This window comes from Lytechinus pictus, chromosome 7 (genome assembly GCF_037042905.1).
Source record: "Lytechinus pictus isolate F3 Inbred chromosome 7, Lp3.0, whole genome shotgun sequence".
Classification (NCBI taxonomy): domain Eukaryota; kingdom Metazoa; phylum Echinodermata; class Echinoidea; order Temnopleuroida; family Toxopneustidae; genus Lytechinus; species Lytechinus pictus.
In genome coordinates, this window is record NC_087251.1 from 36507716 (window position 1) to 36533345 (window position 25630).

A 25630-nucleotide genomic window follows, 5' to 3' on the forward strand; every position below is an offset into this window, starting at 1 on the left:
TATTAGAAAAATATAGAAATAGAGTGAATTAGATAATCAGAGAAATAGCAAAAATATGAATGGTCTGTTAAAGCAAACACAAATTATGTGATTGGTTTAATAAACAGAATATAAATGGAATAAGAATTTATAGAATATTTCAATTTGAGTGAATTAAGAACATGCTCATCAAATAAAAAGTTTTGAAAAAGCTGTATTCTGATTATTGGGTCAACCAGTGATAAGGGTGAAAGAGACAAAGTTGAGACTAATATGAAAACAAAGATTGCACATAACACTTGTATTGCTTATTCCCCCCCCCCCTCCCACTTTTTGCCTTCAGTCCTGACGATCTGTCAGATCCATCAACAGGAAAGCCTTGCTACGAGCGGCGAGGCTGAGAACCGTTACATCCCTGATTGCACCTCAGACGGTTCCTACGCACCTATCCAGTGTTATGAAGGCCAGGCAAGGTACTGCTGGTGTGTCAACGAAGCAGGAGAGGAGATACCAGGAACCAGAAGGAGGGGTGAAGAACCAGACTGCACAGTTGGTAAAAGATTCATTTTTAGTTTTGGTAAATCCCCTAAGAGTGAGTGTCACTATTCAAATTCTTTACTAGATCATCCGATTGTGTATATGCCCTCAAATGGATTGTGATGTTGAGGATGTACAGTATAATAGAAATGTGTTTCATTGAAAGAAATTTGTGATTTCGCGCAAAAAATGACCTACCCAATCAAAATTAAGTGTGTAAAGTTCTCAAGCATAGAATGAGCTAAAAATGTCAGGATATAGTGTTGTATGTACCTTTATAATATCAAATTACTGTATTTGTAAGGTAAGTGCTCAGAGGGCTATTTTGAAAAAAAAAAAATATTACTGAGAGAGGATGCCAGATATGAAACAATTAATGGCCTCTACACTCTTGTAAGATTGGAATGTCAGATGATACTGGAGTATAATTCACATTATTGTCCCATTACCAAAGCTTTTTACAGGCTTTAAAGGAGAAACTTTTCATCAGTGAAATTCTTCATAATTTATGTAAAAATATCTAAATTGGTCTACAATTTGACTGTTTTCTGTGCAAATTCTCAAAATTGGTAAGCAGTAGTGATCACCCCCAACTGTGAAGATTCCCTCGTGTGGTTGTAATCGTGAAGACATAAAGCTGAAATATGTTACTCGATATTTTGTTTATAAAAATTATCAATTTATTTTTTATGCAGAGACCGTAGAACCTACGGAAGCAGTGACCGAGAAGACCTCGGCAGCAGCGACACCAACCATAGCAAACACAGCATTAGAGGCGACGACCACCATCATCACCACCCAGGCATCTATCATCGATGTCAATGATGTAATTATCATAGGAGAAGAAGGGACGTTAGAGGGAGAGGAGGAGGTTTCAGAAGAGATACCGGAAGAGGAAGACTGTACTGATAGTTCAAATTGTCAAGGTCGGTTCCTGAACCAAATAATTTCAATTTATTTCTATATTTCCTTTATGAAATATAAAAATACATACATACGTGCAGAAAAATAGAAATATTAAGTTGATTAAAGCAATTTATTTGTGAGATATTATATGTGAATGAAAATAATGAGCCAGAAATATATTCAAATATGATTGGTACTGCTTAAGCATCTCACTTGGCTGATGGGAACTTTCAAAGCAATTGAAACTCATAGAATCCCGCCTTGAATTCCCTTGAATTCCTCTAGTAGACTGTTGGACAACATGTTATATAATTTTTAAAGAGATAAAAAAAATGTATATTTCAATTATTTTCATAAGAGTTTTTTTTAAGACCGATTTTTGGGCATCCTCACACTTCTTTAAAATCCTCCTTTCTCCATGCACCCAAGGTACTTCCTCAGCAAGCATAGGCCCAAGTCAATCCCCAATCTCTGCCACACCTGGAGACATGGTGGTTCTGACTTGTGAGGCAACGGGATCCCCACCCCCAACCATCTCATGGAGGAGATTTGATCAGGATGTCAGTGAGTTTGACGACCGGAGGTTCCAGATCGGCGAGGATGGGGTCTTAACCATCCTCCACGCCAAGGTCAGCGATTCAGGACCGTTCGTCTGTGTGGCTGATAATGGTGTCGGAGAACCAGATACAGCAAATTTTGAGATAACAGTTTCAGGTGAGAGAGAACAATGCTTGGTTGCAATCAACAAGTTCAATGTGTGTTTGAAAATGTGGTTATTTTTTCATAAAAAGAGATTTCAACAAGAAGAGAGAGTTAACTCACAACAATCTACATACTGTGTTTTCACCATTGTGAGTGCATTTATCTTTTTAAGGCCCGTATTCTCAAGAGGTTTCATTTTTAATATAGTACCAAACCATGGTTTATGCGAATTTGTTATATTATCGTGCTTCATTCAAGCATGAGTTTGGCACCCTTTGTGAAAAGGGTGTATTTATAAGTGTAACTATGTACACAAAATATATAGTCCATGGTTTTGTACCATGCTACAATTGAAACCTCTTTGGAAAAAAATGGGCCTAACTTTTTGTATTCTTTTCATAGTTATTATGAAGAATAGGTTTCATACATAGATAAATAGGATAAAAGCACATTCTGATATATTGGCTCTGTTTTTGCTGAAACTTCTTCATTCATTTCCTACTTTTTTTCTTCTCAGACCGTTCTCGACCTCCTAGGAGGCGTGGTGGACATCGCCAATCTCGCATTAAGGTCCGGGAAGGCAAGACCGTCAGCATGAACTGCAGAGCCAAGGGCAACCCTCTCCCAACCATCACCTGGGAGTTCCAAGGGTTAGAACTCTCCGACATTGAGAACAGGATCACTAAAGGAGATGGAGGACTACTCAGGATCAGTGATGTCAACCTAGCGGACATGGGCACCTACAAGTGTACTGCTAGGAACATGTATGGCATTATACAGATGAGAGTCTTTACTCTTATTGTAGAAGGTGAGATGGAATATAGTCAACCTTACCAAAGTCGAATCTGTTGGGACTGAAGAAAGAGTTTTGACCTCAAAAAATTCACAAGCGTTGAATATGAAGAGAAGATGACTTGGAAAGATGTTATGATTATTTGACTTTTTTTTTACTCTAATAGCCAAGATTGAGTGTATGTTTAGCAACAAATTGCACTTTCATTTCTTCTAAATTTGAATTTTTTATTTGATGGAAATTTGTTTAAGGGATAATTTCCAGGTAATCATGCGAGTGATGTCTTGTCCAAATCCCAGCCCTCCTTTAGCCTATGAAATCCCACCACCACAGCATGTCAAGGGAAAGGCGATCCCATATGTTAAATGTTGTGCATTGGCCACCATGATTTTGTTCTCTTGGACATTTGACATGTTTAGATCCAAGGTTTCCTCAATCCACTAACGATATCACTTTTTTCTTTCTTATTTCAGCTGAAGTTGCAATAGTGGATCCTCCCATCAGCCAACAAGTTACCGAGGGTGATACCGTCAACCTTCTTTGCGGAACCACAGGATCGCCTAAACCTAATGTTATGTGGAATCGTAATGATGCTCCTTTACCCAATACCAATCGATTCATCATAGGTTCAACTAATGATCTCACAATAAGAGGTAGGAGTTTTCTTTGTATCTGTTATGTAGAGGTGATCCCTATTTGAAGAAAAACAGTGTCCCACACTGTTTACAGTGTGGAACAAAGTATGGAGTGTGTTCACAGTGTGGCAGACAATGTGAGGTAACCTTTAGCCTGTTTGATTTAAGCATTTTAAAAGTGTGGATCACATTTTTCACCTTGTCCACTATTTGGACACACTGTGAACACTCAGTGTTGAGATGTTCATTGCATGAAATCATCACCACGCTTTAAAATTTTAGCATTTTAACTGTGAGTTGCATCATCACATAGTCCACTATGTGACCACACCATCAAATTTATCTCACACTGTGTACACAGTGCAAAAGTCAATTGGACACTGTGGACTTCACATAGTCCACTATTTGACCACACTGTAAAATTTACCTCACACTGTGTCCACTGTGTGACCACACTAAAATTTACCTCACACTGTCACTGTGTCCACTATGTGACCACACTTTAAAATTTACCTCACATTGTGTCCACTATGTGACCACTCTATGAAATTTACCTCACACTGTGTCCACTATGTCACCACACTATAAAATTTATCTCACACTGTGTACTCAGTGCAAAAGTCAATTTGACCCTGTTGACTACGTAGTTGTGTCCACAGTTTGAAATTAATTTTACAGTGTAAAATTCATAAATCACATCTTTCCATACTTCATTATGTGAACACACTGTCATTTCCAACAGCGTAATGTAGAGCAGTGACAGAGACTTCAGCTCTAAAACTAAAAATTGTCACTTTTTTTCTCTCCCATTTAGACATAAAACAAACAGATGCTGGTAAATACTCATGTACAGCAGCAAATGGAATCAGTACAAGAACAGCAAATGCAGTGATTTCTGTATCAGGTAAATCAATTTAGTTAATATTTATCATTAATAAGTTGGTATTGGTAGAATGAATTATAGAATATAATTTTTCAAGTTATAAACTTAATTTGCACATTTCTATTTTGAAAGTTGCATCAGAAGTCATTTATCAATATTTATTGTCAACTTCTCCACCATAATCATCACTGCCACCACCACATCAACATCATTACCATTATAATCATCACTGCTATCATCTCCATTATCATCATTACCACCATCAAAATCATCAACATCACCACCATCATTATCATCATCATTCATCACCATCATCACCACCACCATCATGTCTATTATCATCACCACTGCCATCATCTTCTCCATTAATCTTCATCATCCAAACCATCGTCGTCGTCATCACCAACATCATCTACCATAACCCTAAACACCATAATCACACTTTATACAACCAGAAACTTTACAGGTTGGAAGAAGTATAATCCCCTTCCCCCTTCTTTCTTTCCCCCCTTTACTCAGGTGCTGAGGTTGATCCAAATTGTCAAGACCAGCCACAGTACGTATCCTGTCAGCTCATTGTTATAGCAAAGCTTTGCTCGACGTATCCATACGGCAAGTTCTGTTGTAGAACATGTCGAGACAATGGCATGCTACCACTCACCACTGCTACGCCTTGAATGTATAAGGAGGAGCTGATTTTTACCATTTTGCCAACCAAGACCACTCCAGATATCTTCATATTTTTTAAAGGATTCTTATAATTTAGGTACCTCTTGTTTAATCTCAGTTATTATCCTAAGAGAAAAGTTTAAAAAACTTCTCATTTGAAAAGAAAGTTAAATTTTGTTATGTCCTTTATTTTTTGACTTGGTCAAGACCCCCCAAATTATTCATAATCTGAGGAGAATCAAATCATTTTATGTGAAATTTAAATTCCATCCATAATCTTTTACCATTTTATGTTCTTCGAAGTTGTGAGTCAGTAAATATTTTAAATGAAGAGCACAAATCATTTTGGATTTTAATGTTCTTAACAGTTTATTTCTTTTAAACTGTTTTTGTTTTTGTTTTTAATCACATTACACCAAGAAACAATATGAGGTACTTATCAATATATTGCAATATGAAATTATTTGTGGACGATTGTTAAAAACCAGTATGCCATTCACCATATTTGTGCTTCCAAATGTTTGGAAGTCATGGATCTGATTTTCTAACTTAATATTTTTCTATTCATAAAGGTTGGTAATATCTGACATTTACTAGAAGATTGTTAATAATCTCAGTGCTATAAGCTTACTGCACAACTTATGACCAGGGTCCTGTTAAAAAAAAAACTTATGATAAAATATAGCAGTGTAAATGCACTGAAATCATTCAATGTGATTGTGAACTAGTGATAGAAATTGTGCATTTGTTATTATAACAAGTCTTTGTGAAGCAGGGTCCTGTCTTGCCTGTGATTGGTATGCGACTGAAGGGGGGGGGGGGGTATATAAACAGGCATGAGACTTGATACTACATGTACATTAATGATTCGACTAATGTGTCTGATAGTTTTACAAGTATGAAATCATACCAATCCTGGGCCCCGTCTACAAAGAGTTACGATTGATCCGATCAATCTTAACTCTATGGAAATCCATCAGTGTCATAATTTTTTTCTACGAAAAAAATGCACAATGACCTTTGTATGCAGAGAGAAGCACAGTGAATTTTCAAGAAAACAATGAATGCATGAATGTACATGTACATCATAGAAAATATTTGGAAAAAACATGCATTTTATATGTTGACTTTGCTGGCTTTCCATAGTTGCGATTGATCGGATCAATCGTAACTCTTTGTAAGACGATGCCCTGGAAGTTGGGTGGATAGCCAATAATTGTTATGAAACTCACAAGCTGAAAGGACAGTATGTCACATCACCTCCTCCATTTAGTAGCAGTAAAAGGGGGAGCATTTCATGAAAGAAATGGTGATTTGTGGTTTCAAATTTGCTCTGAGCCAATCGTATGCAATGGTTTCGGTAGCTTGTAACTGTCAGTGAAAATCCCCAACAAAACTTGTTATGGATACTCCCCAAATATCAACAAAGGGATCTGATAATGACAAAATATGGAAGTAAAGGCGGTGTGAATGCAAGAATGCAATTCTTAAGATGAACCCCTCCATTGTCTTTCAGTTCCTCAACTCTTTCAGGCCTAGAAATCATTTTTTTTTTTTACATTTTGTAAGCACAATGGATTGTATATTTGAACAAAACATTCGCAAATGATCCTGAATATGCATTAGAAAACAACATAGTCCACTTATCTTGTCATGAAATATTTCAGCATATGTGCTTCTAGAATGATTTATGTTATACAATTTCGATTTTAAGATACAACATATTTATAAGCTTAATTTTAATATTAGTTTCACGACAGTCTTAGAAAGTTGATGTACATATATATTTTTGTGTTAATTGATTGTTGTGATTAGCCTTTGAGCCTCTTAAACATTTTTTTGTTTACATTTTTAATTTCTATTGGTAATTGTTTTGAAATTATTATGGCATAGCCCAATTCTTTTGTATATAACACCCGTGGTATTAATACTCCTTATTTATAAATATATATATTTCAGTGGGTGCTTTTTGTATGTTTCAACTTGTGTGTCTATGAGGTTAAATGTTGATATGTTATACATGATATTATCATTGTTTCTTAAAGTGATCATAAAGATTCATTCATTCAGTTATTGCAAATAAGTTGCAAAAAAAACTTTTCAAGGTTTACTCTGCATTTATTTTGTATTTTGGTAGTTTGTAGTTATATTTTGAGAGAAGAGTATCTTGTACTTTCCACAATGGTGCTAAATGATTTGCTGCATTTGTATATGCCAAAGTGTACTGCAACAGCAAATTATATACTACTATTTTACACATTACTTGGTTGTATTTGTGTAGTCATAAGCCTGACAATCTGCAGAGCATATAACTTTTTAATACTTTCATAGATTTGATGACCAAATGTAGATTAATCTTGAATTATGGTTAGACTTTGTATTCATTGATTGCAAGAGCATATTTTGTGGCTTGAATGTTTGTTTGGGGAGGTGGCTGTATAGAATTTCAAAAGAATTAAACAAATCAGTGTTAAAACTTCTCTAAAATGTAACTTCATAGCTGGAAAAAATGCATGAAATACATTCACAATATATTGTAAGTCGATATTTCAGCGTGTTTTTCTTTATACACAAATTTTTTAAGAATATGGGACCAACGTAAGGACATTTTTCACGCATCTTAAGTATATGTTTAAAAGTTTACGTGTTACCTACTGACTATGCATTTGTTCATTCTATTACATGTAGCTACTGGAATGTTATAGCAATAAGTGCACTTTACAAGACTGTATTGCTGCCTGAGGTGTACCTGATTTGTCAACATTTCAGCAACTTTATACCGTCATATGGATCTACTTTTTATGCATATGTACATTCATGCTGCACTTTGCTACAGGGATTTTTGAACTTATTTGTTTTTGTAACAAACACTGTTTATTACAACATTCTACATACAGTACATGTAATAATCCAAGCACCAACTTGATTTTGATGTAACAAAGCCCCCCAAAATTGTACATTATCAAGAAGAGAAGATCATCTGTATACATATACTGGCTAAGGGTATTGTTTATCGTCATCTATTTGCATGTAGCAATGGTCCCAAAATAGCACTACACTACCCACATTTTCAAATAAAACTTGATGTGTTCACTCATGATGCATATTCATCAAGTTAGATATCAAATTTTATTGTTTAATGTCATCAATTTACTCTTGCAATTGTTTGTCATGGAATCTAACAGGGTCCCATCTTACAAAGAGTTATATCTATGGAAATTCATATGTGTCATAATTTTTTCTACAGGAAATATACACAATGTCCTTTGAAAACAAAAGAGAAGCACAGTGAATTTACAAGAAAACAATGAATGCATGTATATACATAATAGAAAATATTTTGAACAGACATGCTTAATAGATGTTGATGTTGCTGGCCGTCCATAGTTGTGATTGATCGGATCAATCACAACTCTTTGTAAAATGGGAACCTGATCAAGTAGTTTGTTCTACTTTTTTTTTCTAAGAATTTATTTACAGCATAATTAATGTAAATACTCCCAAATTTACAGGAAGTCTGAGTCATTTTGTACTCACTTGCATGTATTATCAATTTGGAATATTCTGATTGAAAAGGTGCATTTATTTATATATTGTAAGTGAAATTATGAGCTATTTTTGGAGCTGGAGAAAAAAAAATCTTTGTTTATTGTGTAATTCAGTATCCACATCTTTTTATATTCTTGAATTAATTCAAAACAAGTATTTCTATATAAAGTAGATTTCTCTGTATGAGTTTTGAGGGGGAAAAAGTCCATATTTCACAACATACAAGTACATGAGAATTGTATATTTTTATGCTTTTTGTAATACTCCCTTTTTATGTATGGTTTTGTTTCAATATATCAGCCTACATCGGTATAAACTAATAACTGCCTTCCATAATGTATGCCTATTCTTACAAACTGATTGATTCTTTACTTGCATAACACAATATTTTTTTTTTCTGTACTGAAAGTATTTCCTCTTTTTCTTGAAAGTAACAACTAGAATAGGAATACATACATTTCTTCTTGATATCAAGTATATACTCAGTGTATCCAAGTAATACTGTTGCTAGTTTGCTACACACTTTTCCTGATAAGGGCCATTCTTGGTCACGTGTGTGACACAAATCATCAAAAAATCATGACTTAAATAAGCTACAAATCTAGTGATTTATAACTAATTATGATCACTTTAAAAGTTTAGTTTCATTTTGAAATTCACAGGAATTTACAAATGAAATTAAACTTTCTAAATCATGCTTCTGTGTGAAATCACACATGTGACCCACTTCTTTTGACCTCTGACCTTGAACCTGCATATTGGAGACAGCAAAAATTATTTTCAAATGATAGCTGACTAAACATGTTAATGTTATATAACCTTTGAATTACTAAATCTTTAAAAAATTTAGAGTCAAGTCAAGATTTGTCATAATTTTGGTCACACACGTGATCAAGAATGGCCCATAAAGCAATTATTTTACTGATGAGCATTTGCTGGTTTTAATTGACATGGACTGATGTTTGAAATTAATGCCGGGATATTACAGTCAACAGTTTTAATCGGGTTAGGATAAATATCCTCTTCAAATGGTGCTTGTAACTCAGAAAGTTTTAAGATTTATACATACTATGCAGGCCACGCTAAGAAAAAAGAAATGTTGATACATACTTACATGTAACTGTACAAATAAAAGGAAGTCAAATAACTGTAAGATTTACATATATATTTTATTATCTTTTCGTTCTGCCAATTTTTTAATACAAATTGCATCATGATGAAGATAAGACTTTATCTGAAACTTTTGTCCCATACACTTTTTATTCTTGTCAATCATCATCGTTAGGAACCTTACCAAAAGTCAGTGCTGCGCCTTCTAGCAAAAATACTGCTTCAATGGTGCTAAGCGTATAGAGGCTTACCTACATTCCCCATAATTATGTCTATTGTGAAATGTGAAGATTGCCACCGGAAAAAAAACATGTGGATGATTCCCGCCAAGAAGGCGTGGCTCTGACTTTTGGGAAGATGCCTCAGAAGGACCAAGTTTCTCAAAGTGGGCCAACATTTGAAAGACCAGAGTCTTCCATTTAATACTTTAAACACTTGTAAGTCAACAGAAATTTATTGACAATCTTGAGAATAAAAATTTGCATTTGTATAAACTTGATTTCACTTTGTTTTCTTGTTCTTGTGTTTCGCATATTTATCAATATTTTTTGGGGGTGATTCAAGCTTCTTTGATAAATGCTTTGCACTGAGCATCCTTCCATTTCAAGAAAAATACATTCATGTGAAACCCAATAAAACTTTAATAAAGCTACCTTCTCTGATACTGCAAATATATGAAATCTCCCTACATTATATTTATTCTGGACCTGAAATTTATGCCTCCATTATCGCCAGACTCGAGTGTGTTACACACCTTACTTCTCAAATTGTAAACTATTGACCTATGTGACCTCTGACATTGTGCCCCCAAAATTAAAAACAGATCAGTACAAGTGCTTTATTACATGAGCAAATTTTGGAGTTGATCATTCAAACGGTTACGCCCTTTCTTCATGACAGTTTCTTGACCTGGGACTATTGTTAACCCTATATCATCCTTAATACTAGTTTTTCCTAATCCTGGAATAGTGGTAGCCATTTGTGAGTGTTTATCACTGATTTGACAACAGCGCTGGCTCTGTTGCCCCTAGGGCACACATCGAGCCCATCCTTGGCTTGGCAGAGTTCTGTTCTCACAATAACTCTTAATCTTGGCATTTCACGCTAAACACTGCAATTGCCCAGCTAACCCTGGGCCACATAGTCCTGTACTAATGGTGGGCGAACAAAAATTAGTGAGAACAGAAAGAAGACTAAGCTTAACACTGAATTATAGTGGCACTATGTTGCCATTTAGCCCCCCCCCCCTCCATAGTATTGGGTTATGGAAATATTTGGATAGTGAGAAAAGGGTGTTAGTTGATTATGTGACCTTTGACCTCATGACCCCAAACTCTATCACTCACATTATCCAAGTGTAAAACTGGTCCCTCATATACTTATCTAGCTATCAATGTATGACCTATGTGATCTTTGACCTTGATACCCTGAAACTAATAAGATCACTGATCAATCCTATTGCATAGTTGGACCAAGTTTCTAGTTGATCTGGCAAACAGTCTTGAGTTCTAAAGTTCTTGAGTTATTGTGAGAGAGTGAAGACGGGATGGACGGACATAAGAACTCCGCTAACCAACTATAATGGGAAGCAGTATCACAAATAAATCTGGTGCTATGTTGGTGTAACACCATTTGATGCACATAAATATAATTGGCAATGCAATGGGACTTTACATAAATTTCTATAAGGCCCACCTAGTAGTAGTCAAGATCATGAAATGGCATTGGTGAAGTACAACTACAAGATATAAAATCTAATTTAGAAATATGCATGCTGATTAAGAAGACAAATCCAGCTTGTCTCCAAAAACAATGAAGGCTGATGCTCAACAAGACTTGTCAAAACAGACAAGTACACTTCATTGTCACTCCTGACTCCTTGACCTAATAATGCTTTTCACTGTTTCATCCATCCATTCCTCAAGAGTTGTTCATCTAGCTCCTGCAGATATTTATTAGCACCTTCCAATTGTTCGTCAACACTTCTGTAAGATCCATCTTCATTAATCCTGGCAATCCTACATTGGTTGTCAATGATTACGGCTTTCTTGACAATCTCTTTTTTCAGTCAGCCAGGGTGTTAGATCCTGGCAATCCTTGTAGCATTGATCATCAATGATTCTGATTTTCTTGACGATCTCTCTCTTCAGTCAGCCGCTTTGTAAGAGCGATCTGTCTCTCCAGCTCTTCTCTATTCTGCCGTTTTCTCTCTTGCCTTTCCAGGTCTTTGTAAATGCCTTCACGTAATTTCTGAAAAGGAAAAAATACTGTAAAACGTCAATAAAATCAATGCTACTGATGCTTCACATGGATGGGACGGTGACCCATTTTTACACAGGTGCATGTGAACTGAATGAGCACTCAATCTCGGACATAACCAATGTCAATCTTTGTTTATCCTTAAAAATTCTTAGCCTATAGAATATCAGAAATGGTATAAAATAAGACATTGTAAAAATCTTTGACAGAATAGGGTACCCATTAAAAAAGACATGATTAAAGTCGCTTGATTGCCGTCATACGTCAGCGCAGCTACAGCTGAGCGTACAATCATGCCAGCCAATCGATTGGCGTGTCCATACGCTCGGCTGTAGCTGACGGCAATCAAAGAAGAACCTGGCTGATCCCAATCTGTTTGTCATAAAAATTCGCTATTTTCCAGCATATTTTTCGGAAAGGTGGTGAGCTGATTGTATTTGATATAAATTTATCTTTATTATTTCTTCCTTTTTCCCTGTCAAAAAGCTAAATTTAGGAGTAATCAAGAAGGGTGCAAAAGCACACCCTTTCTAAATGTATGATATAGTTGAGCGGCGGTTGTTTGCTCCACCGTTACGAGCCCAACGGCTGTCATCTGATGGTCTGTGTAGGACAAAAAATCAGAAAATGTTGAAAAACTCCTCCAAAACAGCAAATTTATTAGTCTACTCTCCAATACATCATTCCACGAACAAGGTAATATGATATAACAATATATGCATGGGAGACAATCTCTGATATTGGAGACTTTTGTTTTGTGTGTGGATGATCATGAAAACATATTTTGTTTTGTGATTGTGTGTGTGGATGATCACGAAATTCGAAAACATAGATCTTAATTATTTCTGTAATTTGTAAACTCTGTAAGTCTGTTCTTGTGATGGGGTTGCCCCGGGAACCTCGACACGACGTCTTTAGACAGTGTCGAGGTCCTGAACGCTCCCACTCGTTCTCACCGGAGTGCACTGATGCACTAGATTAATCGCTAAATTACAAAAACATGGATGATAAAACGAAACCAAAAATACGACAGTTAGGACTGACCTTACCTAAACAAACTGAGTTCAAGATACGTTCTCCTTAAAATTACGAAAATTCGATGGAATCGTACAACAGAGGATCAATTTTCGGATTTCGTACGAATCGCCATGTTGAATTAAATGAAAAACATGTATGCGCATGCGCAACATGAATATTTATAAGATGTCGTCACTGTTAAGGTTAATGAATATGCATTACAAGAAGAGATAAGAAAACTTCGGTCGAATCACGAACTTGCTTTTCAAATAAATCGCGATTTAGGTATTTCAGTAATGGATATCAATCTTGCTTGCATTTAAGGACGTTCCACAGTTAAAGTAAAATCCATGTCATTTTCACCAAACTTTGCACATAGATACTTTAGAATCTTAATATTCGAAATATGCAAAAATTAATATAGGTCCATGTGCTTGATTTTTTGCTATAGAGCTTCAAAGTTCACCCAAATTGATGTTCTTAAGAATTGCGCATTCAAAAGAATTTGGCATTTTTAGACCGCCCAAGATTACTACAAGGAGTTTAAACCTCTATTACTCAGTCAAAATACATGAAAAAGTCATCAAATTTCGCAAGAGAGTTGATAATTATATCGTTAGAATGGAGAATCTATTCATTGTGCTATTTGTTTGCAATTTTAAGTTTAACAGCACTGTCAGTTCTTAAAAATGGCGTAAAAGATAACAAAATCCCAATCTAAAAAATGTAAAATTTCAGTAACAAACTACAAACGTACAATAAATGCTGCACTTTATTCAAAATCCATGTCATTTTCACCAAAATGTGCAGAATTGTAAAGGAAGGTTTACCTAAGACGTACAAACATAAAAAAATAGGGGTTCATGTGCTTGTTTTTAAACTATCAGCATATTTATTAGAGCAAATGTGCTTTTTAAAACACAAAAAATGCGCCGAATGCTTAGTATCTATGTGAAGAAAAAATCAAAACCACTCTACCATTTATTCAAACTCGGGGTAATATTCGTGATTCTTGGCAGCACTGCAAAGTAAAGTATTTTGAAATTGTAGAGAATATTTTTTTTTAATGGTCCATGGAATAATTCAATTTTTTAGCTTCATGAAATAATGCATCGGATCTGCAGTTAAAGTGCAGAAGATGAGAAAAATCATCTCATACCCGCAGCTAATTAATCACCTATTCATCCATTGTGACGTCAGCGCGCAGAGTGTAAACTATGCGCAGATCATAATGCGCACAAACATAACTGTGGAACGTCCTTAACATAGAAAAAAAAACATTATTTAAAGAAGAATTCATTTCATTAAAATTATATTTATCTCAATCTGTATATTATGAACAAACATGACTGCGTTTACAAAATACATTTTTTTTCAAATTAGAGATGTAATAAGTTAGAATCAAGGTCAATATTGAGTCGACATTGACGTCAGAAACGTAGCTCGCGTTGCAAATATGGAGGAACTTGAAGAAGAATTTGCAATAAAATTAAAGGTGCCTCAAAAACAGGCCCTGGAAGAGGCCCAGAGAGGAAACGACAGTCTCGTGATTCTCCCAACGGGTTACGGAAAGAGCACGTGCTTTGCCCTCCATCACAAACTAATGGAGAAAGTAATAAATCACAAAGAACCAGTTTAAACTGGACCAGTCTGACCAGTAGAATTTCAACTGGGAACTCGATCTGGAAATTGCAACATTGGTTACTTGTCTTACTGGTTCAGTGCTGCGCGTATATTTGTCCATATGAAATTAGACTGGATCAACTAAGCTAGACCAGTCAATTTAAAAAGTTACAAGTTGAAATTCCACTTGTCAAACTGATCTTGAATTACTAACTCGAAATTAAAGTGGTCTTATTATAATATTAGTCTACTGGAGTTTGTTACTGGTCACAATATTATTACTTGTGTCCTAATCTAGTAGTACTCAACTGGATTCCATACTGATCTTTCTTGGTCAAAATGCAACACGTCTTTTTTAATTATTTTTTAAAGAGATTGGGTGGTCCTTTTCAGGACCAACACTTGCCCAAGTAAAGAAAAATACGTCATGGCGTACGGTACCGTGAAGCTAATTCTAAATGAGATGGAATAGATGGTTCATAAATTAATCTTTCTGCTCTAATTTGAAATATAGGGCCTATTCTAAGTCTCTACACATACTTCTTCAGAATATTTTGCATTGTCACTCTAAAGTATGATTTATTGCTTTTAAAAAATGCAAATAACTAAACCACGTAAACAGCACCATCCAATTTTGTTAGTACTGGTCCAGTTGAAAATCAAGTGGCCCAATTTATAAATCTACTGGAGTCTACTAGATAAAATAAAATTATAGAGTACCAAAGTGATGACGTCACGAAATTTTTCTTCTTCGAATTTGAGTGATTTATAGGCCTAGTTTGGTAGGGCATGATGAAATACCTCCACATCCAAACATGGTGGGAATCGGTCCGTAGGCATATAGGCTGATAGGGGCTTTAAGACCTAATGAATCCCGTTACATTAGGCCATAAAATTAGGTATACATAATTAGCCCCATTGAAGTCAATAAATCATTGGACTGGTTCCTAGATTACAAAGGGGCAAATCATGTATTCATATTTCATGAGGTCATATCTAAGGTAAATTTCCAATTCGTCTACTGCCAACTCGTTCACTTCCCACATGGTCTACCTTAATTTAGTCTAATTAACATTCCATCTAAATTTCGCTCCAACCGTTTATTCCAATCATCACTTCGTCTTATCACCTGTTCGTTTATGACAATTTCCTCTCATAACCTTTTGGTCTAATATCCATTTTAGTTCCAATAATTTCAACCGATTAACACTTAGTCCAATTAGACCAAATGGTTAGGACTAAATGGTTATTGGACCAACTGGTTGTTAGACAAAATGGTGAGTGGACGAAATGGCAATTAGGCCATGTGGGTAGTAGACTGATGGCATACCAATGATAGTAGACGATTTGGTAACTGGACGAAATGGCTAGTAGACCAGTCCAAGTGAAAATAAACGACAAGGCACCATGGACCAATTCCCACCAAATTAGTGTTTCAGAGGGATTTCATCGTGCTCTACCAAAATACACATGGTATGAAAAATGCTCGTAAACATACAAACAATGGGAATTGATGTCACACTCAGTGGCGTACCGTGGGTCACGGCATTGGGGGGGGGGGGGGTCACCAGCAATTTTTGTTTAGTCAATTAGTGTGCGCGCAGGTATACTGACCTAATAAAGACATTTTAAGGACAACGCTACTGAGCGGAAAATTTGTTATATTCAGACCTAAAAGAGGGAGATTTTAAAGACTATATTTTAGGAATCTATGATGAGTATAAATCTCATCATAGTCATCTAATGCGAGTGCCAAGTGCTTGCTGATTTTGTTATAATTACATCTGAACACATGAAACACTTTTTGTAGTCATTGTAATCATGATTATCATATGCATCTCACTAATCAAATATTATGAGCACGAAGCGCGAGCTGAAAATTTAGATAATTCAGACCTGAAATGGGGCATTCTCAGGCTTGTTTGTAGGAATTCATTAAGACCATACGTATTTCACTGACCAAATGTGGCGAGCGAAAAGCGCGAGCTGAAAAATTTTTATATTCAGATCAGAAAAGGGGACATTTTAAGGACTGATTTTAGGACTTCATGGAGAGTAGACAGATCTCAACAATCCAATAATGAAAATCACGGATAGGAACTGTTTTATATTAAGACCATAACATGGGGAAATCACTTAAAGTGGTCATGAAAAAGAAGCATGTGTCACTAAATAAAACAATAATAACCCGAAGTGCGAGGAAATATGTTTGGTGTATATTGACTTGATAACAGGGGGGGGGGGATACAGGATTATATATCTCGTTAAATAATAATAGAGTTTTATTTTTTGTTATTTGTGACGTCATATATGCGAGCATTTCTCTTTCTTTTTAAAGCAGGTATTTCTGCATTTATTCAAAATTGCAAATTTATAACAATTATTTAAAATCAAACATACATAATGATCAAATTACAACGGTGACAATGTAGTTGGCGGTGGAAGCCAACAATTTTAGGGGGCACCACATTTTTTTGAAAAGCAAAAAAAAATGACAAGCAAAAAAAAGTTGAAGCAAAAAAAAAAAAGGTTATCAACAAAAAATTTAGGGGGGTTCGTAACCCCACCTAAAATTTAGGGGGGATACTCCCCCCGCCCCCACTTCCGCTGCCTATGGTTATAAGAAGATATAGACATAATTCATGTAAACAATAACAAATGAATTCAAATGCAGAGACCAGCTACCGTAAGCTGAATGCTTGAAAAAATAGCAGCCATATATGGCTCCACACTAACCCTTTTTTTCTACTGGTCCAACCTATTCATGTCGGACCAGTAGATACCCAGTTTTTCAATTTTTTACTGGTCCGAACCTAAAATCTACTGGTCCCAAAAAATAAAGAAAACATTAAAAAAAGGCGTGAGTTTATTTTGCTGTCCTTTCTTGTTACCCCCCCCCCCAAAAAAAAATGAAGGAATGAATGAATGAAAGACAAAAAGAAAGAAAGGAAGAAAGAATAAAAGAAAGGAAGGAAGGAAGAAAAAAGCAAAGGTAAAGAAAGGATAGATGTGAAGGAAGGAAAAAAAGAAAGAACTAAAGAAAGAAAGAAGGAAAGGAAGGAAAGAACAAAAATAAGAAAGAAAGAACGAAAGAAAAAAAGGAAGAAAGAAAGAAAGAAAGAAAGAAAAAAAAAGAAGGAAAGAAATGATGCAAGCAATAAAGAAAGAAAAAACAAAAGACAGAAAGTAATGAAAAAAGAAAAAGAAAGAAGGAAAGAAGCAATAAAACAAGAAAGAAAGGGTAAAAGGAGAGATGGAAAGAAGGAAAAAAGAAAGAATAAAAGAAACGAAGGAAGAAAAAAGTAAATAAAAAATGTGAAGGAAGGAAAAAAAAAACGAAAGAAGGAAAGGAAGGAAAGAAAGAACAAAAGAAAATAAGAATGAACGAAAGAAGGAAAGAAATGAAGCAAGCAATATAGAAAGAAAGAACAAAAGACAAAGTAATGAAAGAAAGAAGGAAAGAAGGAATAAAAAAAGAAAGAAAGGGTAAAAGGAGAGATGGAAAGAAGGAAAACAGAAAAAAAGGATTGAAAGAAGGAAGAAATCAAGAAAAGGGAAAATGATAGAAGATAAAAGGAATGTTGGGAAGGAATAAAGAAGGAAGGAAACAAGCAAGCAATATAAAAAATAAAAAAAAATGTAAAAGAATAAATGAAAGGAAGAACAAAAAAGAAAGACCAAACTTCAAAGAAAGAAAGGAAAGGAAGCAAGCAGTAAATAAAAGGAAGAAAGAAAAGGTAAAAGGATAGATTGAACAAAGGGGAAAAAGAAAGAACAAAAGACAAAGAAGAAAGGAAGGAATGAAAGAGAGAAAGGGCTGAAAGAAGGAATAAAAACAAGAAAGAGTAAAGAAAGGATGGATGGAATGAGGAAAGAAAGAAAGTAACAAAGAATGAAGGAAAGAAAGGGGAAAAGAAGGAAGGAAATGAAGAAAGAAAGAAGAGATAAATATAGGATGGATGGACTCAAGAATTAAAGAAAGAAGGAAATCAAAAAAGAAAGAAAAAGAAAGAGCATTAGAAATAGAGAAAAATATTAACAGGACAGAAAGAATGAAAGAACAAAAGACAAAGAAAAAGGGAAAATTAAAAAAGAAAGACAGTAAAAGAAGAGAGGGAAGAAACAAAGAAAGATTGAAAAGAAAGAAGGAAAGAAAGATTGAAAGAAAACAAAGGAAGAAAGCTAAAACTATCATCATAAATAAATTATCAGTTTCTTTTTGGCTCAATTAAAAAATACTAGTACTAGCTACGAAAGAAACCAAGTGTATCAACACACACACAAATGCATATGTGGGGCTATCATGTATTCAGACGATATCACTCGAAACCCGATCTCTTTGAACTAAAACAGAAGTGAAAATTTCTCCTTTTACTGCTTACAAATGACAGAGTTACCCCAATTTTGGCAAATTTTTAGGAAATATGGACATTATAAGAGCTTTTCATTAGTGTGAAATGTGAATTTTGACAGTTCTGTGAGAGATTTCTGCCAGAGGTTAGCCAAGCTTCGTTCGTGCAGCCAGTAGGAAATTTACCATGTGGGCTGTGTGGCTGGCTAGCCACGTGTACACTGTATGTTACCCTATCAAAAATTGCATGCGATTCATTCTGTGTGTGTTCTGTGTGTGAATGCCAGAATTTAACGGGAGGAAAATGGTTCGCAATTTGAGTCATGGAATATTTTTCATGTTTATGTTGGACTAGCGAATTTGACCATTTCTGAAAAAAGTTACTGGCCCAACAATAGTTTTTATTACTGTTTATGTCGGACCCATAAATCTTGCTATTTTTGGAAAAATTACTGGCCCGACAATGATATTTTTTACTGGTCATGTCGGACCAGTAAATCTTGCTATTTCTGAAAATCTACTGGTCCGACAGTGATTTTTACCGGTCTGGGACCGTTGGACCGGCGCTAGTGTCGAGCCCCTAAAATCAATTCAATAATGGTTTGTTAAAAACATGCCTCGCAGCCAAAGGCTGAATAATTATTTTGTACAACAATTTACAACAATTTACAACAATAGAATAATACTCAAATACAAACATGAAATGATATCAAATTACTAGTACTTCTTAATATAATACAAGGAAATAGATTATTTGCAAAGAATAGGCTTCATCATTTCAAGCGTCAATACAAACCACATAAAATAGGCTATCAAATTATCTTTTTACTCACAAGGTGTATCAATTGTTTTCGATTATGCATATTAAAAAAAATGTGCGACACCACGTGCATAATCTCTCTCGAAAAAAAAAAAGATGATAAAGAAACTAATTTAAATATAGAGACAATAGGTAGAAAAGTAAAGAAAAAAAGAATAAAAAAGAAAACGAAAGGGAAAAGAAAAGACAAGAAACGAAGAAAAAAGAGCAAAAGTCAAAAAGAAAAGAATGAAACAGTAAAGAAAGGAAAAGAAAATCAACTACGAAACGAAAAGTAGATGAACAAAATATGAAAATAATAAAAACAAAACGGAAAAGGGGATAAAAAATAAAGAAAGTGAAAAGAAATCACGAGGGAGAACTAAGAAATAATATTAGAACACGAGAAAAGAATGAAGAAAAAAATTACATGAAAAGAAGCTAATCGAATAAAAACAAAAGGCCGTTAAAATAGTGATTTATTCACTGGCTGCCACGCAGCCAAACCATCGAAAAAGAAATTACGCCACTAAGTTAGACTTATGAATATTCATATTACCCTTTCTCGCATGCCTCATACGATAGCCTTTTGTCAAAGACTTCTAGTATATTTCTATAGGATCCTCAGTGAATAAACAGGGTGAAATTAATAGGAAGAGCGTATTATAAACGTATTATAATCGATTATTATTTTATTTTTTGTTTTTATAAGGATTAGGCTATTATTTTTCTTTTGTTTTTGTTTTCTGCTAGCACGAAGATAAAAATCAATTTATCTCGTTGCCTCGTCAAAAGGCTATATCGATCCTCCATTGCCGCGAAATCAAATTTCGCGGCAAACGAAGACGTGAAGGAAGCTTGGACGTGGAAAATATCACGCCCAGGGCGGAATCTTCGTCAGATAGTACAAGCAACACAACTTTTACGATACACAGTACCCCATCCACAAACAGAAGGGTCAATTTTACTCTGTATATTAGCCCAATAGAAAAAAACAAGAATTTCAACAACGTTAATCCCATAGAAATAGCAAGAGCAATTAAATGCGCTTGTCCCAATCCAATTGACAATATTATCTCTCTCCCTCATTGCATTATTGTCAAGTGCAAAAACCAAAAGCAAATGACCGCTCTTCAACAAATAACCCAAATTGGCAACATCCCAGTAAAAATAGAAGAAAAGCGAGCCGGAGTGAAGGGCGTTATTCATGGGGTCTCTACAGCTATCTCAGAAGAGGAAATCAAGCAAGAGCTAAAGACCCAAGGAGTTTCTTTTGCAAAGAGAATTACTAAGAAAACAAAACAAAATGAAAATGGCCCCATCGAAGAGGTACCCCTCAAAAGTGTGATTCTAACATTCAATAAAACAAATCTACCCCAACAAGTAAACTTATGTTTTCAAATTTTCCCAGTTAAGATCTTTGTACCCCGTGCTTCAAGATGCTTCAAATGTCAACGGTTTGGCCACGGCATAGCTCAATGCAGAGCAAAGATACGTTGTGTAAGGTGCGGAGAAGCACATACTTTTGAGGAATGTCAAAAGAAAGAAGATAGGAAATGTATCAATTGCGGGGGCAGACATTCTGCAGCATACAATGGCTGCGCTGTGGCTAAAAAGGCACAGAAAATACAACACATAAAAGTAACTAAGAACATAACTTATGCTAACGCCGCAAAAATGCTCGCTAATGAAGAAAAAACAGCAGAAAATAACTTGACCACGCCTCATAATGTAGACTCTACTAACAAGCACCAAATTGATCCCCTTGTAGCTCAAACTAAATCCGCCCCTCCGATGGTCCGTCCAAAAGAACCCCTCCCCCAAAAGGCTGCACCACAAACAGAAGTACCAATGGATCTTAATTATGAACATACAAAAGAAGAACATAGATACGAGCCTAAAACGGAAGGTAATTTTTTAACAACAGCAGACAATGAACAGATTATAAATTTTATTACCTATCTTATATTCATTTTTGTGGAAGGAAAAACAAAGAATGAAGTTTTAGCTCTGGTGGAATCGGTAACTGGACGATTGCTAAGAAGTGGATCTACCCCTACCCCACAGGCAGAAGGAGGTAGCTAGTTCTTTTCTTATCATGGCGTCCCTAGCAATATTGCAGTGGAACGCACAGGGCCTACACTGCCATGGCAGTGAACTTATTAGATACCTAAGCAATCCTCACAATTTATTCTATCACATTATTTGCATACAAGAAACTTGGTTCGGGGAAGATCATATTTTTAACATTCCCAATTATACATGTATACCCAGGAACCGTATGAATCAAAATAGAGGAGGGTGTGCATTTTACATCCACAACACGGTCGACTACTTAACCCCTCATTTTGATAAGGAACATGAAATCCAACATATTAAAGTGTATTTTGGCGAGTCCCATATTGGCATAGTCAATTTTTACAATCCATGTAAAAAATTAAATGAAAATATTTTAAATAAATTACTAACTGTAGCCTGTGGTACTGATAGGTTTCTCATACTAGGAGATTTTAATTCCCATAACAGCCTTTGGGGCAGTGTGAAAAATGATCATAACGGACTTATCATAGAAGATTTCATTAATAAACACCATTTAGTTATATTAAACGATCTTTCAGGAACAAGACTTGATCCTCTCTCTGGAAAAATGTCCAATTTGGATCTTAGTTTAACTTCCCCAGCTTTATCGAACCGATGCTCCTGGGAGGTCCTCAACAATTCTTTTGGCAGTGATCATTTCCCTATATCGATAGAGCTTTTTATGGATATCTCTAAAGACAAGACACCGCACCTCGAAAAGATAATTCTACTCATAGGAAATTTTGGTCTTTCAAAAATACAAAATGGGCTGATTTCGCAAAGAAGTGTGAAGAATTGATGGATGAATTCATAAATTTTGAAAGTCCTCAAGAATTTTATACTTTTTTCATAAAAAGTCTTACAGATGTTATTCTTAAGACAGTTCCTTCTAACACAAAAACACAGCATAACCCTATTCCTTGGTGGACTCCCGAATGTACCAAAAGCATAAAAGCGAGGAATAGAGCTAAAAATAAACTAACAAGACATATATCTGTACAAAATCTTGCCTCTTTCAAGGAAAAAAAGGCAGAAGCACAAAAAATTCTACGTAAAACGAAAAAGGAATATTGGGATTTATTCTGCAAAAAACTCAACCGTTTCGTTCCCGAAGGCAAAATATGGGCAACAATCAAACGGATGAACGGCATAACTAGCAAGAAATCTAACAGAATGTCGGCACTTATTGAAAATAACAAGGTAATAACAAAAGATCCAGACAAATCAGAATTATTAGGTAATCATTTTCAGGAAATAGGATCATCTACCTTTCCAACAAAAAAACAATTACCCAACCTTGAATTTGAGATTTTTCAGGCACAATCTGAAGGTTTAGATCATGTAATAAATGAATCTTTCACAATTTTGGAACTAGAAAAGGTTCTCAAAACCTGCAAAAATTCAGCCCCAGGTAAAGACAACATCCCTTATATCGTTTATCAAAATCTTCCTCTTAAATCTAAAAAAGTTATGTTGAAAATAATGAACAAAATTTGGGACTCGGGAGATATACCACATGAAATGAAACATTCTACTCTCGTTCCGATTCTTAAGGAAAAGAAAGATCCTAAACTTGTCTCTTCATATAGACCTATAGCTCTTTCTTCGTGCTTCTCCAAAATATTTGAACGCATGGTTAAAGGAAGACTTGAATGGTACATTGAAAAACATCATATTTTGCCTCCCATAATCAGCGGCTTCCGAAAAAACCACAACACCACTGATAGTATTGTTGATTTGGAAAACACTATTCAAAAAACTATTAACAATGGAGAACATACTTTGGCTCTATTTTTAGACGTCGAAAAGGCGTACGATAGATTGTGGATAAAAGGTCTAATTTACAAATTATTGCAGTGTGGTATAAAGGGTAAAATGCTAACTTTTCTCTACAACTACCTTTCAAATAGAACATTTCAAGTTACAATTGGAAAGAGTGAATCAAAAATATATGTAATGCAAAACGGACTCCCACAAGGAAGTACTCTTAGTCCCATATTATATAATATCATGATGAGGGACATCCCTATCATCAATCCAGTCACCACATCTATATATGCAGATGATATAGCAGTCTGGATGTCCGGGAATCAATTAGATGTAACCTCAAACAAAATTCAAGAATATCTTAATAAATTACACGAATGGTTTAATAAATGGGGTTTCCGTCTCTCCTCTCATAAAACCGCTCTGGTTTTATTTACAAAAGCTCCCCAAAATAATTGCCCTGAGATAAAACTAGGAGAGAATCGTCTAACTTTCAACTCTGTTAAAAAGTTTTTAGGTGTCACTTTTGATCACCGACTTACATGGCATACCCATATCGAGGATATAGTGACAAGGTGTAAAAGGAAACTGAACATTCTCAGAAGCCTTACTGGAACATTATTTGGAAGCTCCTCCAAATCCCTCCTCATTGTTTATAGGGCAATAATAAGATCGCTAATGGATTATGGGTGCGAGGCTTATAATAGTGCATCCCAAACAATGAAAGCAAAATTAGATGCAATTCAATATCAAGCATTAAGGATTTGTGTTGGAGGGCTCCCTCTTACTTCACTAGAAGCCCTACAGGCTGAACTCGGGGAAATGCCCCTCGACCTGAGAAGAAGAGCACTCACAGATAAGTTCAGGACAAAGATTGAAACACATGAAGACCATCCAATTTTGCTTAATATAAAACCATGCTGGCAATTCGATTTATCCAAAACTCAAAAAAATAATAAACCTTTTGGAATCAGAGCAGAAAAAATAAACTATTCTGTAGAATCATATATATACGCTTTTCCTCCATGGCTTTTTCAACGCCCGAAGGTTTCAGTAGAACTGAACAAGGAATTAAATAAACATGACCATCCATTATACCAAAAACAAAAAAGCCTCAATCTTATTAACTCAAAATGGTCAAATCAACTCCATATTTACACAGATGGATCCAAAGAACCCGTCACTGGAGCCTGTGCTGCCTCCTTTTACGCTCCAGCTTTCCATTACTCCCAGTCTAAACGCCTCACTGATTATACTTCATCATATAGAGCTGAATTAGCAGCAATTATCTTAGCCCTCCACTGGTTAGAAAATCTTGATATATACGTAGGAGTAGTAATATTTAGTGACTCATTAAGCTCCCTCGTAGCAATATCAGAACAAAAAGAAGTACCTTTTGTCTCAGAAATTCTTACCCTACTAACAAATCTAACATATTTAGGCATAGATATAAACTTTGAATGGATCCCCAGCCACTGCGGTATTAGTGGGAACGAGATGGCGGACATGAAAGCAAAAAATGCATTGAAGAAAAAAATCGAAATCAACAACAAATTATCTTTAACAGAAATAAAACATCTCATTTTCAAAAGATACAATCTAGAATGGCAAAAAAGATGGAATGAATCCCACCGCCTACTCAAATTATACCATCCCACTGTTAATTCTCCATTTTTTTGTTCCCTAATTAGATTCCACGAAACCATTATCCACAGACTCCGTTTTGGCGTAATAGGATTGAACTACGATTTAAAAAGACTTAATATACACCCCACGGGACTTTGTGATACGTGTCAGCCTAAAAAATTTGAAACAGTTGAGCATTTCTTAATGGAATGTTCCAAATATATAATAGAGAGAGCCATGCTACTTACAGAAACAAATCTATCAACCCCCCAAAAAATAATGGATCTCTTAAAGAGTACTAAGGTAGAATCCCAATCTGCACTAGTCCGTTTCGTGCTCAGAACGA

The 25630-nt window shown here is 35.3% G+C and overlaps 1 protein-coding gene across 1 annotated transcript in view; it reads left to right on the forward strand.

Moving 5' to 3' along the window:
* The window catches only part of LOC129264440 (papilin-like), a 39224-nt gene extending 31645 nt beyond the window's left edge, over positions 1 to 7579 (forward strand). Inside the window, exons 18-24 of the mRNA XM_064101499.1 lie at positions 323 to 532; positions 1212 to 1442; positions 1852 to 2136; positions 2642 to 2932; positions 3391 to 3570; positions 4367 to 4456; positions 4955 to 7579. Coding sequence (XP_063957569.1) covers positions 323 to 532; positions 1212 to 1442; positions 1852 to 2136; positions 2642 to 2932; positions 3391 to 3570; positions 4367 to 4456; positions 4955 to 5112 — 1445 coding nt within the window. The 3' untranslated portion in view covers positions 5113 to 7579. The remainder of the gene's footprint in view (positions 1 to 322; positions 533 to 1211; positions 1443 to 1851; positions 2137 to 2641; positions 2933 to 3390; positions 3571 to 4366; positions 4457 to 4954) is intronic.
* The last annotated feature ends 18051 nt before the right edge of the window (positions 7580 to 25630 follow it).